We start from the raw sequence: 14105 nt of genomic DNA on the forward strand, positions 1-14105 counted from the left end.
CTGACCTACACGTGCGGTTTGGTATCTGAGTGTCATTCTCATAGCCCCTACCAGGTACTATATGCTGGAGCCAGCAGGGAGGTCACTCACTGAGGTAGCTAAAAAAAAACGTTACGCTGCTACCATTTATATATATATGTTGTATATATACATATATATATATATATATATATATATATATAGATATATATATATATATATATATATACAGACGGCATTTAATATGGAATTTTTTTTTTTGTGGGGGTTAACTTACTTTTCAAGATGACTTAGAACCAAAAGTTCATTGGAATTATGTTGAAATTATTCTAGATTTTGTTAATGTGACCTTTAAAAGAAACAAAAACCACATTTGACATTTCGAAGCAAATAAATTGATCCTTGAAAGTGATGTAAACTGATATCGAACTCAATTCACAGACAGTACTGTGTTAAACTGCTGTGCGTTTTCCAGAAGTATCTCTTTATTTTGCACAACAGCCAAAAAAAATTCAACAAAAACAAAAGCTAAATTATGACTGGGATTACGGACAGTAAAATTGCAGGTCAGTACTTCGTGTAACCCCCACGAGCATTCAGGAGAGCACGTACACGTCGAGGCATGCTGTTCACGAGATTTGCCAAGGTTTGGACAGGAATCGCTTGCCATGCAGTGACAATAGCCTGCTGCAATTCACGCACAGAGGTCGGCTGCTGGTCCAAGTGGTCGATTTGACGCGTTAATTCTGCCCACAAGTTCTCTATCGGATTCATATCCGGGGACATGGCAGGCCACTCCATATGCTCTACATCACGGTCAGCAAGAAAGTGTTGGATCGTGCGAGCACGATGAGGACGTGCATTGTCATCTTGGAAGACAACGTTTCCTCGAAAGGCTGCACAAACAAATGGAAGCAATGTTTCTTCTAGAATGACCCTGTACTTGAACTGGTTCAGGTTTCCATTCAGAACAACCAGGTCAGTTTTGCCTCCTGCATGAAAAGCAGCCCAAACGGTCACCCCACCACCTCCAGCTTGGACTCTTGGCAATATACAATCTTCGTTGTGGGCTTCATGCACTTGTCTGCGCACTTGGACGCGGCCATCTTGACGATAGACCAGAAATCTAGACTCGTCACTGAAGGTCACGTGATTCCAGTGTCCTGGCTGCCATTGACGGTGCTCTCTGGCCCACTGCAATCGGTGCTGGCTGTGTTGTCTGGTCAGGCGTGGCTTTCTCAGGGGACGCCTGGCACGATAGCCTGCTTGAACCAGTCGTTGGTTGACTAGCCTTCTGGATACAGGCACATTTGTCAGTTGCTGCCACTCTTGTTGCTGCCATTGACAATGCTGTTTGTCATGGATTGGTGGCTTTACGAAATTCTGGCATGAAACAGCGTGCTATTGCTCGGCAGTATGGCATCACTTGTCAGTGATGGCATCACATCACATCACTGTCAGTTGGATACAGGCACTCAGTTGCAGGAGACGGACCATCTCCAGAAGAAGCCCTAAGCCGATTAGCTGACTTGGTACGGCTATTGCGGACTAACCGGTGCAGCTGGCGATCATCTCTCCTTGTGGTTCTGCGTGGACGTCCTGGCCTCGGTATTGGAGTAGGGACACCCTTCTGAGCATTTCGTTTCAGGATCTTTGACACCTGACCTTGAGTGATGCCATACTGCCGAGCAATAGCACGCTGTTTCATGCCAGAATTTCGTAAAGCCACCAATCCATGACAAACAGCATTGTCAAGTTGACGGACCATCTCCAGAGGAAGCGGCAATAACTTTTGTAGACGTGCAGCAGTTGTTTTCCACTAATAAAGAACGCAACAACCCTTATATACCCGATTGTGAAGCCAATCGTCAAATGTACCTGTCCTTACATTTTGTCACGCCACCTGTGATATAATCCTGTTATTGACTTCTTGCTGCGAAAGACAATCAGTGACATGGTTCTTTCAACAAAGACATCACCGAAGGGTAAAAGAAACTCACCAGATTGACATACTGAGTTCAGAAAGTAAACCCAAGTCAAGAAGAAAAAAAATATTCCATATTAAATGCCAAGTATGTATATATATAGACACACGCACACACACACCCTTACTCCGTGGAGAAGCCTGCAAGGGATGAGCCTAGTGTCACCATCACACATGTTTCCCTGCTGCTGCAACAAGGCACATTGACTATCTGTGCATCAAAGAAATTTGCACTTCTTCATGCTTCAAATAAATCTTGGTTTAAAGACTTTTCAGGTACAATTTTAAGAATGAAAATTATTGCAGCAATGCAGTTTTTGCAGTGATCCTACAACAATCGGGGACGCCTCTTTCCTTTCGCTCTTGTCTCTGCCTTTTTCCTGTCTCTTTCCTGTCTCTTTTCTCTTTTCTCTTTTCTCTTTTCTCTTTTCTCTTTTCTCTTTTCTCTTTTCTCTTTTCTCTTTTCTCGTTTCTCTTCTCTTCTCTTCTCTTCTCTTCTCTTCTCTTCTCTTCTCTTCTCTTCTCTTCTCTTCTCTTCTCTTCTCTTCTCTTCTCTTCTCTTCTCCTCTCCTCTCCTCTCCTCTCCTCTCCTCTCCTCTCCTCTCTCTCTCTCTCTCTCTCTCTCTCTCTCTCTCTCTCTTTCTCTTTAACTCTGTCGTAGCCCCGACTTCATGAAGGTAGGGGTACACCAACCTGGATGTGGGGGATCTCTGGGTTGCTCCTGTGAGATCGATCAGCAGTCTCCCTGCCGTGGGTTGTTCGAAAGGACTGTCCAAGGCCATACAACAACAACAACAACAACAACAACAACAACAACAACAACAACAACAACTGCAGCAGCAACAACAGCACAGTGATCGTCAATATTACAAACCTTGTAATCAAGCGGAACATTTGAAGGTCCAAGAGACAGTGATGGTCCAGTTGAAGCTTGAGGCAGAGACAGGAGAGGAAGAGGTAAGGGGAAACTTGGCTGTAATCCATTGTTTTCAACTCCTTCTCCATCTGGCCTGTGATAAAAAAAAATATATATATATATCGAAAGAGTACATTTATATATGCTAACATTGGTGAAATACCAAAAACCTTCTTTATATTTTCATGTCTCCTTGTGCGACAAAGAACATTATCTATCTATAATTCCAGTAATCTCTGTGTGTGTGTGTGTCTGTCTGTGTGTTTGTTTGTCTGTGACCGCTGTTTCTCGACAACCACGGGTCCGATATACTTGAAACTTGCCAGGTATATTGCTGGGGACCCGAGGATGTGCCTTTTCAAGGTTTCATATTAATCGGACAATTACTTACCGAGATATGTCCAAAAAACGCTTCAACCAATCAGAGAGCAGCGAGCTATCACGTGTGCCGAACCGTTAATGCAATGCAAGCGTTAATGCGTTAATGCAAGGCTTTTCGTTTTTTCCCCTCTTCTCTTTCTACTTTTCCTTGCGATTAAATTGCAAACAGCCAAAATACGTTGGCGCTAATTGAATAATTGGCCATTAACACTAAAATAATCGTAACTGCGATATGCCAACTTCCGGACAGTGCAGCCTTCCATGTTGTTGTTGTTTGCAGCAGCTGTTTGCAGCAAGGGAAGGCTTTTCTTTTTTCCCCTCTTCTCTTTCTACTTTTCCTTGCGATTAAATTGCAAAAAACCAAAATACGTTGGCGATAATTGAATAATTGGGCATTATGTTTTACAACTAATAAAAACGAATTTGCGATTCATTCGCTTTCCTGCGCGTTTGTGTACGCGATGGCGATTTCTTTACCAAACTCCGGAAGCCGTTCGCTTTGGACCAAACCATTGCATGTAAATAGAGGGGGGGGTTCTGTGGTCGTTGCGAATGGACCAAACCATTCATGTAAATAGAGGGGGGGGGGATTGTCACTGTACTCGCAAGCCGTTCGCCGTTCGCTTTGGCGTTGCGAATGGACCAAACCATTTCATGTAAATAGAGGGGGGGGATATAATTTTAGATAGATATATAGTACGGGCATATATATAGTACGGGCATGCCCTAGTGTTACTGAAATTCTTGGTAAAAACATCAACGAAAACAAAAAGCTGGTACAAATATGTCAGCATGCGCACGCACGCACGCACACACACACACACACACACACACACACACACACACACACACACACACACACACACACACACACACACACACACGAGGATGGCAGATTTAGTGAGGAAGAGGGCCACACATGTGGAGTCCGAAGTCGCGCAGGTCGACATGCATTTGAGATGCAGCTTGACCTTGCGGCTTATTGGGTTTTGCCGACCCCATCACGCTGAGCACGAAAACCCAGGCTTCGGCGACTCCCATTTTGCAAAGTTCAGCCCGCATGGAACCGAGTTGCATGCAATCCAGAACAGCGCCGGATACAATGACCTAGATGGGAGCAAAAACTGAGCTGGGGCAGCAGCTTTGGTGGGGCAGATGGCCACACCGGGGCGCCCCGAGTTGTTCTGATCGACATGTGTTTGGGACGCGGCCTAGTGCGTCCTGGTGACGGCCTGGTGAACGTGGCCTGGTGAACGTGGCCTGGTGAACGTGGCCTGGTGAACTTTGCCTTGCGGCTTTGTGGGTTTTGCCAACTTTATTCCGCCAAGGAAGGATGAGACTGAGGAAGGATGAGACCGAGAAGAAAGAGACCGAGAAGAAAGAGACCGATAAGAAAGAGACCGAGACGAAACAGACCGAGACGAAAGAGACCGAGACGAAAGAGACCGAGACGAAAGAGACCGAGAAGAAAGAGACCGAGAAGAAAGAGACCGAGAAGAAAGAGACCGAGAAGAAAAGAGACCGAGAAGAAAAGAGACCGAGAAGAAAAGAGACCGAGAAGAAAAGAGACCGAGAGGAAAGAGACCGAGAAGAAAGAGACCGAGAAGAAAGAGACCGAGAAGAAAGAGACCGAGAAGAAAGAGACCGAGAAGAAAGAGACCGAGAAGAAAGAGACCGAGAAGAAAGAGACCGAGAAGAAAGAGACCGAGACTGGGCATACCCCGGAGGCCACACAGTAGGTTGCGCAGATCTACATTGTCGCCACTTCTGGGACGGAGAGGGAAACGGAGCACGGATAAGGAGACTGCTTGGTCTCATAAGTCGGGGTTCTTGCTGGGGTGAATATGGATGCATCAGGACCAAGGAAGGATCCAGTCAGTCTGAGAGACTCACGAGTGGAGATGAGGATCAGCGGTGGCGGCGCATACACACGTACATGATTGATTGACATGAATCATGATTTTTTTTTTTTTTTTTTTTTTGTATACTGAATCGAGGCTCGTGAAAGAGCATACACAATTTACACACATGCACAATTGTGATTGTACACACACTAATCGTGATTATACACATATTATATACACATATTGATATATGATCATACACATATTATACATGACATAGTATACATATTGTTACGACACCCCCGGGAATGGCACACAACATATAGGTTCCCGAGTCAGTTCGTTCATTTTTACATGTTCCAGACAGTGTCCACCCTTTTGTGTAGTGGGTATAAAAGGGAATATGCATTGTGTGGTATTAGGTAGGTTTTCTCCCATAATCAGCTTACCTTTCAACCACTTTCAACCGCGCCACAATTCAAATCGCCCCCCGCCATCCCCCCCAATCGCACCCCCGCCCCCCCAACCCCCCTGGGCCAAAACAAAGACCTCGTCAAAACCAAAGCATCAATCTGCCCCGAAATGGTGTGATCCACCATCTAGCACAGGGATTAGCAACAGTTTCGTCCTGCCAGCGATAACAATCCTGCCTGCTTCAAAAAAACACTGGACTTTAGTTCTCCTTCACAAACACAACACACAAGCTCAACTTTCAACACCAGCTCGCCATTCTAAACCCGCCATTGCCAGGCAGCACCGCGTCACCACGACAAACGCAACCACAACCACAACCACTTCAACCACCTTCACATGTGCCCAACACACACACACACACACACACACACACACACACACACACACACACACACACACACACACACACACACACACACACACACACACACACACACACACACACACACACACACACACGTTATTTTAGTTCATTAAATCATCGTAAAATGTTAGTGTGACCATTATTGCACCTCTAAGTTTTACGTCTGTTTATTCGCTGTTGAATACTTGTTTGGCTCATACAGCAGGCTGCACATGGTTTGCCTGTGTTTTCTGCTTTCATCTGTTCTCAATCTTATTCGTCCCCTTCTTTGCTCTATCCTCACCTCCTTTCCTCCAAAAACTTCTTTTGATCTCTGAATTAATAATAAAAAATAAAACGAGCTCCTTTCCTCCTTGCACTGTACTTACTCCATTACCTGAACCTACCACCTCCTCTAACTAAATTGTATTTTCCTTGTCTTCCCATCGCTACAGCACTCTTCCTTCTCTCTATATCACCCTCTCACATCCTTCTTGTTTCATCCGATCATCAAATGTATTTAAGGAAAAGCTTTTTTTCTTTCTTCCTTCTCTCACGTCTCTCATATTTTCCTGTCTACTGTGGTCACAATGCCTTATCACAAGTCTGGCTTTGTACGCGAAGGCCAATCCTTCATTTCCTCACCCCCTCCCCTCTCTTTCTGACCATTTCACATTTTCCTACTCTGCACACTGCTGTTTTCCCTTCTCCTTTCCAATATATGAAACTATTCACAACAACCAATCATACAGGTTCTGTACAGCCTTCCTTTGAGCATTCAGTAACCCAGATCCTCATCATGGTAGTGATGTGCACAACCATGGTGTTGGTATCAGTACTTGAGAGAAATGAAAACTGCCTTGTAGTAAATGCAGACACGTGACCAGCCATCAATCTCAACCCCCTCTGTTCTGCTCCTGCCTCTCCAACTCCAAATCGCATCCACATCCGCATTGGGCAACCACATCCTCACACAGACCAGCACTCCCAGATATGCACCATACAAACCCATATATCTGGTCCACCAGCATCAGAGGCATATGCACGGTCCTCATGCATCTTTTGTTACAGCTAGTTGCCAGATCTTCCCAGGTGTAACGTGTCGAACAGAAACTATTCTTTCACAGCATACCCAGGCTTGTTAATCTCCTTCCCTGATTATTCCTTGAACCACTTTTACCAACACAACGATCATGCTGGTGTTGGTGTTGTAGCATCGCATCAAGAGGGACCGACCTGTTGAAATAACATATGCTGTTGTAGTCATGTTGCGCTCTATTTCCTGGATGGTCTTTGCTGGGCTACTGCTTCAGTCAGGACGAATAATTCCTCATTTGAGGAATCGTGGTCCATGGAAGAGGGATACTACAGACTTGGCATTTAATATGGAATTTTTTTTTTCCTTGACTTGGGTTTACTTTCTGAACTCAGTATATCAATCTGGTGAGTTTTTTAACCCTTCGGTGATGTCTTTGTTGAAAGAACCATGTCACTGAATGTCTTTCGCAGCAAGAAGTCAATAACAGGATTATACCACAGGTGGCATGACAAAATGTAAGGACAGGTACATTTGACGATTGGCTTCACAATCGGGGTACAAGGGTTGTTGCATTCTGTATTAGTGGAAAACAACTGCTGCACGTCTACAAAAGTTATTGCCGCTTCCTCTGGAGATGGTCCGTCAACTTGACAATGCTGTTTGTCATGGAGTGGTGGCTTTACGAAATTCTGGCATGAAACAGCGTGCTATTGCTCGGCAGTATGGCATCACTCAAGGTCAGGTGTCAAAGATCCTGAAATGAAATGCTCAGAGGGGTGTCCCTACTCCAATACCGAGGCCAGGACGTCCACGCAGAACCACAAGGAGAGCTGATCGCCAGCTGCACCGGTTAGTCTGCAATGGCCGTACCAAGTCAGCTAATCGGCGTAGGGCTGAGTGGCATCAACTGACAAATGTGCCTGTATCCAGAAGGCTAGTCAACCAACGACTGGTTCAAGCAGGCTATCGTGCCAGGCGTCCCCTGAGAAAGCACGCCTGACCAGACAGCACAGCCAGCACCAATTGCAGTGGGCCAGAGAGCACCGTCAATGGCAGCCAGGACACTGGAATCACGTGACCTTCAGTGACGAGTCTAGATTTCTGGTCTATCGTCAAGATGGCCGCGTCCGAGTGCGCAGACAAGTGCATGAAGCCCACAACGAAGATTGTATAGTGCCAAGAGTCCAAGCTGGAGGTGGTGGGGTGACCGTTTGGGCTGCTTTTCATGCAGGGGGCAAAACTGACCTGGTTGTTCTGAATGGAAACCTGAAGCAGTTCAAGTACAGGGCCATTCTGGAAGAAACATTGCTTCCATTTGCTCGTGCAGCCTTTTGAGGAAACTTTGTCTTCCAAGATGACAATGCATGGCCTCATCGTGCTCGCATGATCCAACACTTTCTTGCTGAACGTGGTGTAGAGCATATGGAGTGGCCTGCCATGTCCCCGGATATGAATCCGATAGAGAACTTGTGGGCAGAATTAACGCATCAAATCGACAACTTGGACCAGCAGCCGACCTCTGTGCGTGAATTGCAGCAGACTATTGTCACTGCATGACAAGCGATTCCTGTCCAAACCTTGGCAAATCTCGTGAACAGCATGCCTCAACGTGTACGTGCTCTCCTGAATGCTCGTGGGGGTTACACGAAGTACTGAACTGTAATTTTACTGTCCGTAATCCCAGTCATAATTTAGCTTTTGTTGAAATTTTTTTTGGCTAATGTGCAAAATAAAGAGATACTTCTGGAAAACGTACAGAAGTTTAACACAGTACTGTCCGTGAATTGAGTTCGATATCGGTTTACATCACTTTCAAGGATCAATTTATTTGTTTTGAAATGTCAAATGTGGTTTTTGTTTCTTTTAAACGTCACATTAACAAAATCTAGAATAATTTCAACATAATTCCAATGAACTTTTGGTTCTAAGTCATCTTGAAAAGTAAGTTCACCCCCACAAAAAAAATATTCCATATTAAATGCCAAGTCTGTACTTTGTGGGATGACTACACTATACATACTTCGATACCTCATTTCCCAAAATAGAGCTTTTGAGACTACTTTGTATGGCAGGCCCAAACCACATCAGTTCTATTGAATCCCTGTGCACAATATGATTACTTTAATCTCTATGTGCACCATATAGTTACTTAAAATAAATCTGGAAAATATGCAAAAAGGTGAAAAATTTTTTGGAATGGCGTCACAAGATACCTCATTAGCTTTTATACGAGCCTCGATCTTGTATACAAAAAAAAAAAAAAAAAAAGAGCAAACGTGGCAAATGCATATTTGTCAGTATCCATGAAATGTAATTCACATCAATAGTTACATTTCCGTATTTGCTGGTAAATTCTGAAAGCAATATTGAAATATTAAAATACCAAAACAGGAGGTATTAAAAGTAACTTGTTGGTAGATTAGTTATAATGGAGGCCATCTTGGAAAACACAATGTGGTCGTAATGGCGACCTGTTTATTGAGTTTTTTTGATCTTGAGTGGCAATCGACACCCCATATGGGTCTTTGGTTGGTGTAAAAATGGCACTTTTGTTCAAACTGTCATGATCATGAACCACGAACGTCACTGGAAGGTTGCAATCGTCACAATTCCTCTTAAGGTCGTTTCAGGATTACTACCGCTCGCACATGAAGCGAGAAGTGGGGTTAAGCAATTGGTTCATGTCTGTCCATCCGTTCGTCTCTGTCTTATCAGTTTATGATCGAGGAACAACTTATTTTAATTGAATGTTATATTTTGAACACGAATCAGAATCAGAAACAAGTCTGCTGTTTTACTGTATTTTCCCTCTGAATGCGACCCAATCTCACATTCACAGAGATGAGTGAAATAATGTTTTTACTCTCTCTGCCTGTCTGGCAGTCAAACAAAATGGAAAATCATTACAAGCATGAAACTTGTTGTTTTAAGGACGTTATAAAGGACACAAACAACAGGTACGAATAACAAATGGACAGTAACATGTTAGATAGAGTGATGTAATAGACACTGGGGAAAACGGCGGTAAAATCCAGAATTAATTCATTTATACGCCTTTAAACTTTTAATTACATTGAATTAATACTAGAAGACTGTAGAACACAAATCGCCTTCATAATACTTCCAGAACCTCTTCCCCTACCTCTTAACTTCCTCTACCTCTTCCTCCTCTTCCACATCTTACCCTACCCCTCCCGCCCCCCCTGTTCTGTATCCGATGCTCCCCCTTCCTCTTCATTAACGGTATGGACCTCAAACATCCGGGGCCTTCGCTCAAACTTGTCTGATCTCTCCATACAGGTTGCTTCTGACAAACCAGATGTGATCTGCTTAACAGAAACTTTCCTCCTTCATGATGTCTCTGATTCCTTGGTATCTCTCCCAGGTTACTCCCTCCTCCGGTATGATAGACCTGAGCCTCGTCCTGGAGGTGGGGTTGCTATCTTTATAAAAAAACTCTCTTCCTCACTCGCCCTGCACTGCCCTCTCTCCACCTCACCCCCAGGAATACCTTTGGCTATGGCTTCCCCTTCGCTCCCACCTTGTGTTGTACCGTCCACCAAACAGTGATGACTCCATCTACATCTCGCTGTCTGATAATATGGACCAACTTCTATCTACCCATCCCAACTCTCTCTTCCTCATATGTGGTGATTTCAATTGTCACCATGCCAGTTGGCTGGGGGTGGGTACCTCTCTCACCAGCCATGGCTCTTCAGCAAAGGACTTCTGTGACTCACTGGGACTGACACAATCTGTCAATTTCCCGACCCGGATCTCAGTCAACGGAGCATCTTCTCTTCTGGACTTGGTTATGACTAACTTCCCTGAAAATGTCTGCTGCTCTTCTTCTGCTCCAATCGGCTCATCTGATCATGTGCTTGTTAAAGTGGACATCTCTCTGACCATTCTCAGAGAGCCTCCTCAGCGTCGACGAGTCTGGCATTTCACTCAGGCCAACTGGCACGGTCTTCAAGCAGCCATCAATCATCTGGACTGGTCTCCCATCTCTACCGCCTCTGACATCAACTCATCCTGGGAATTCTTCCAAAGTAAATTGCTCTCTCTCATGCACAGATTTATCCCATCTCGTCTTCAGTTGTCAAACCCTTCCTCCCGTCCATGGTACACGGAATCTTGTGGTGAGGCTGTTGCCCAGAAACAACTTGCTTTCGTCTCCTGGAAAGCAAATCCAACGGAAGGAAATCTCATTTCCTTTCACAAAGCCCGAAACAAGTGTGTGTCCACCCTCAGGAGAGCCAGGAAACAATATCTCTCCGTTCTCAAGACCGAACTCTCTTATCTGTCTCCCTCTTCCAAATCCTGGTGGCGTCTGGTCAAATCTGTTTCTGGTGTTTGTTCCCCCTCCATCCCCTCCCTCACCTCAAACGGCTACACGGCTGACTCCGCACGTGAAAAAGCTGAATGCCTCAAGTCTGTGTTTGCCTCTAAATCTTGTGTCCCAAACCCATCCCTCTCTGTACCCACCGTACCCAGTCATACCCAGCTGCTCCTGGACTCTGTGTCCTTTCCTCCTGACAAGGTGGAAAAGTTTCTGTCAACCCTCGACTCTGATTCTGATTCTGCAACTGGACCTGACGGCATCAGCCCACGGGTCCTAAAATCCTGTTCTTCCGCTCTTTCACTCCCTCTCTCTGTTCTCTTCACCCTCTCTTTTGCTCAAGGTCATCTGCCATCTGCTTGGAAATCAGCCAACATCACCGCTTTGCACAAAAAGGTGCAAAAACAGATCCTAGCAACTACAGACCAATCAGCCTGCTCCCAATTATCAGCAAAGTCATGGAATCCATCATTGCTTCAGATATGAAATCTTTCCTCTTCTCCAATGGCTTGATCTCTGATCATCAATTTGGTTTCAGACCTGGTCACTCTACTCTGGACATGCTGCTTCTGCTTTCTCAACAATGGTTGGAGGTCCTCAATGCCAAACAGGAAATTAGAGCTGTCTCCCTTGACATATCATGTGCCTTCGATACGGTCAGGCACCCCGCTCTGCTCACCAAACTCTCCTCCTTTGGTATCCATGGAAATCTCCACGCATGGCTGGCGGACTTCCTCTCTAGTCATAGTCAACGTGTGGCCCTGAATGGGTTTCTCTCATCTCATCTTCCTGTTCAGGCTGGAGTTCCCCAAGGCGGTGTTCTGGGCCCTGTGTTTTTTCTGGTCTTCATCAATGATCTCTCTGACTCTCTTGGAAAATCCTCTCTATCTCTTTGCTGATGACTCTACTCTCTGTCGCTCCATTTCTCATCCCTCAGATCGGCAGTCTGCAGCCTCCTCACTCTCTGCAGACCTGGACAAAATCACAGACTGGGCAAACAAGTGGAACATGTCTTTCAATCCTGACAAATCTCACCCTCTTACGATGTCTCTCTGAAAAGACCGACTGGACAACCCTCTCATCCACTTTCTGAATAATCCTCTCCAAGAAGTTCTGTCACTCAAGCTTTTGGGTCTCACTATCTGCCATGATCTTTCCTGGGAAAGCCACATTTCAAATCTGGCCTCCAAAGCCAGTCGCCGACTGGGCATCCTCCGTCGTGCGAAGTCCTTCCTTGGCACACCTGAGCTCCTCACCACATACAAGGCTTTCATCCGCAGCTCAATGGAATACTGCTCTCCCCTCTGGGCTGGTGCTCCTGCCTCACACCTAGCTCGTCTTCACGCTGTTGAAACCAAAGCGTTCAGAATCATTGGAATCTCCCGCGATGAAACCAACTCCAATGGCCTTTCACTCACTCACCGCAGGCAGGTTGGTGGTCTTTCCGTCTTCTACCAACTCCTCTCTGGCCTTGCCCCCCCAGCTCTCTCTGGGCTCTGTTCCCAAATATTCCTACAGGTCACACAAGATCTACCTGCAACCCTCTTATGGTTAAACTGCCAAAATCAAGACTCTCTGCTCACCTTCACTCCTTCATTCCTCTTTTCTCCCGCCTCTGGAACAAACTCCCCCACTCTCTTCAATCCCACTCCTCCCTCCAGGTCTTTAAAACAGCTGTTCACCACCATCTCTTATCTTCCCCCATCCAAAACCTTGATCTTTTCTACCCCAGCTAATTTCACCCCAAATCATCTTTTTTGAAATGCCAACTTCTGTCCTGGAAGTCCTTGGTGTCCTTGTGTTTTATACTTCTCCCACCCCCCCCCCACCCCCCTTCCCACGCCTCCTCCCCCAAAGCCCTCTCCCTCCCACACATCTCTCTGCTCTCAAATGTTGTGTTTGTGCGCTTCCCATTCTCTCCCCATCTTGTCTTCCGCTCCCTCTTTTTATATATTTTGTTTGTCTGGTTGATTTGTTTGTGAAATAAATGTTAGCTCTTTCAAGAGCCTCGATTCAGTATACAAAAAAAGAAAAAAAGAAAAAAAAAAGAACAACAATACATATCAATCAATATATTGTATTTGACAGGGTGTGGCATGTGAAAGGGTCAGGGTGAAGAAGAGTCTGAATGACACTGGTGGTTTATGGTGATCAATAAAGCCTCCATCTCCTAAACTGTGACTCAACATAATGTTATTGCAGTTTATAAGGTTGAGGTATATAAGACTGCTTCAGTAGTGCTAAACTTCCAGATTTGTTTTTTTTCATGACCTTTAAAATCACTACTTGATTGAAATTGAAGTATTATACAAGGCTAGGCCTGGGGTGTGTTCAATTACCAAACAGCTATCTTGCGCTTGCAAAGGCAGCAGTTCTGTAACAGTTTTGAATTGAGTGCTTGCTTGAGTGCTTAAGCCGTTTGGCAAGCGCCCTACAAGAAACATCATAACTGAACACATCCCTAATGTTGGCTTAACGGTGGCTTAGAGTAGTAAGTAGCTGAGAGCTTAGTAAGGAACAGCAACCCTGTGGCACAAGGCTTAGACTTAGAGTCTTGAGCTCCTGTCATCGTTAAATAACACCAGGTGGGTTGACTCAGCCTGTAATCCTTCCGAGGTCGACAAAATGTGCACCCGCTTACTGGAAACAGGGGACACTGCATCAGTGGCACAGCCACGCTCCCAGCAATGATACAACTTGGTGTGTGTGTGTGTGTGTGTGTGTGTGTGTGTGTGTGTGTGTGTGTGTGTGTGTGTGTGTGTGTGTGTGTCTCACGCTTTATGCTAAAGGGTTTCTGCCATCA

General features: G+C 45.3%; 1 protein-coding gene across 3 annotated transcripts in view; it reads right to left on the reverse strand.

The window, feature by feature from the left end:
- Positions 1 to 14105, reverse strand: part of LOC137431226 (serine/threonine-protein kinase SIK3) — a 197947-nt gene that overhangs the window by 71465 nt on the left and 112377 nt on the right. For all 3 annotated transcript variants that reach the window (XR_013623822.1, XM_068122328.2, XM_068122321.2), the window contains exon 12: positions 2838 to 2973. Coding sequence is in view for 2 of the 3 variants with exons in the window: in XM_068122328.2 (XP_067978429.2) it covers positions 2838 to 2973 (136 nt within the window). In the remaining variant the exon portion in view is untranslated. The remainder of the gene's footprint in view (positions 1 to 2837; positions 2974 to 14105) is intronic.

Source organism: Myxine glutinosa, chromosome 1 (genome assembly GCF_964187855.1).
Source record: "Myxine glutinosa chromosome 1, kmMyxGlut1.1, whole genome shotgun sequence".
NCBI classification, from domain to species: Eukaryota; Metazoa; Chordata; class Myxini; order Myxiniformes; family Myxinidae; genus Myxine; species Myxine glutinosa.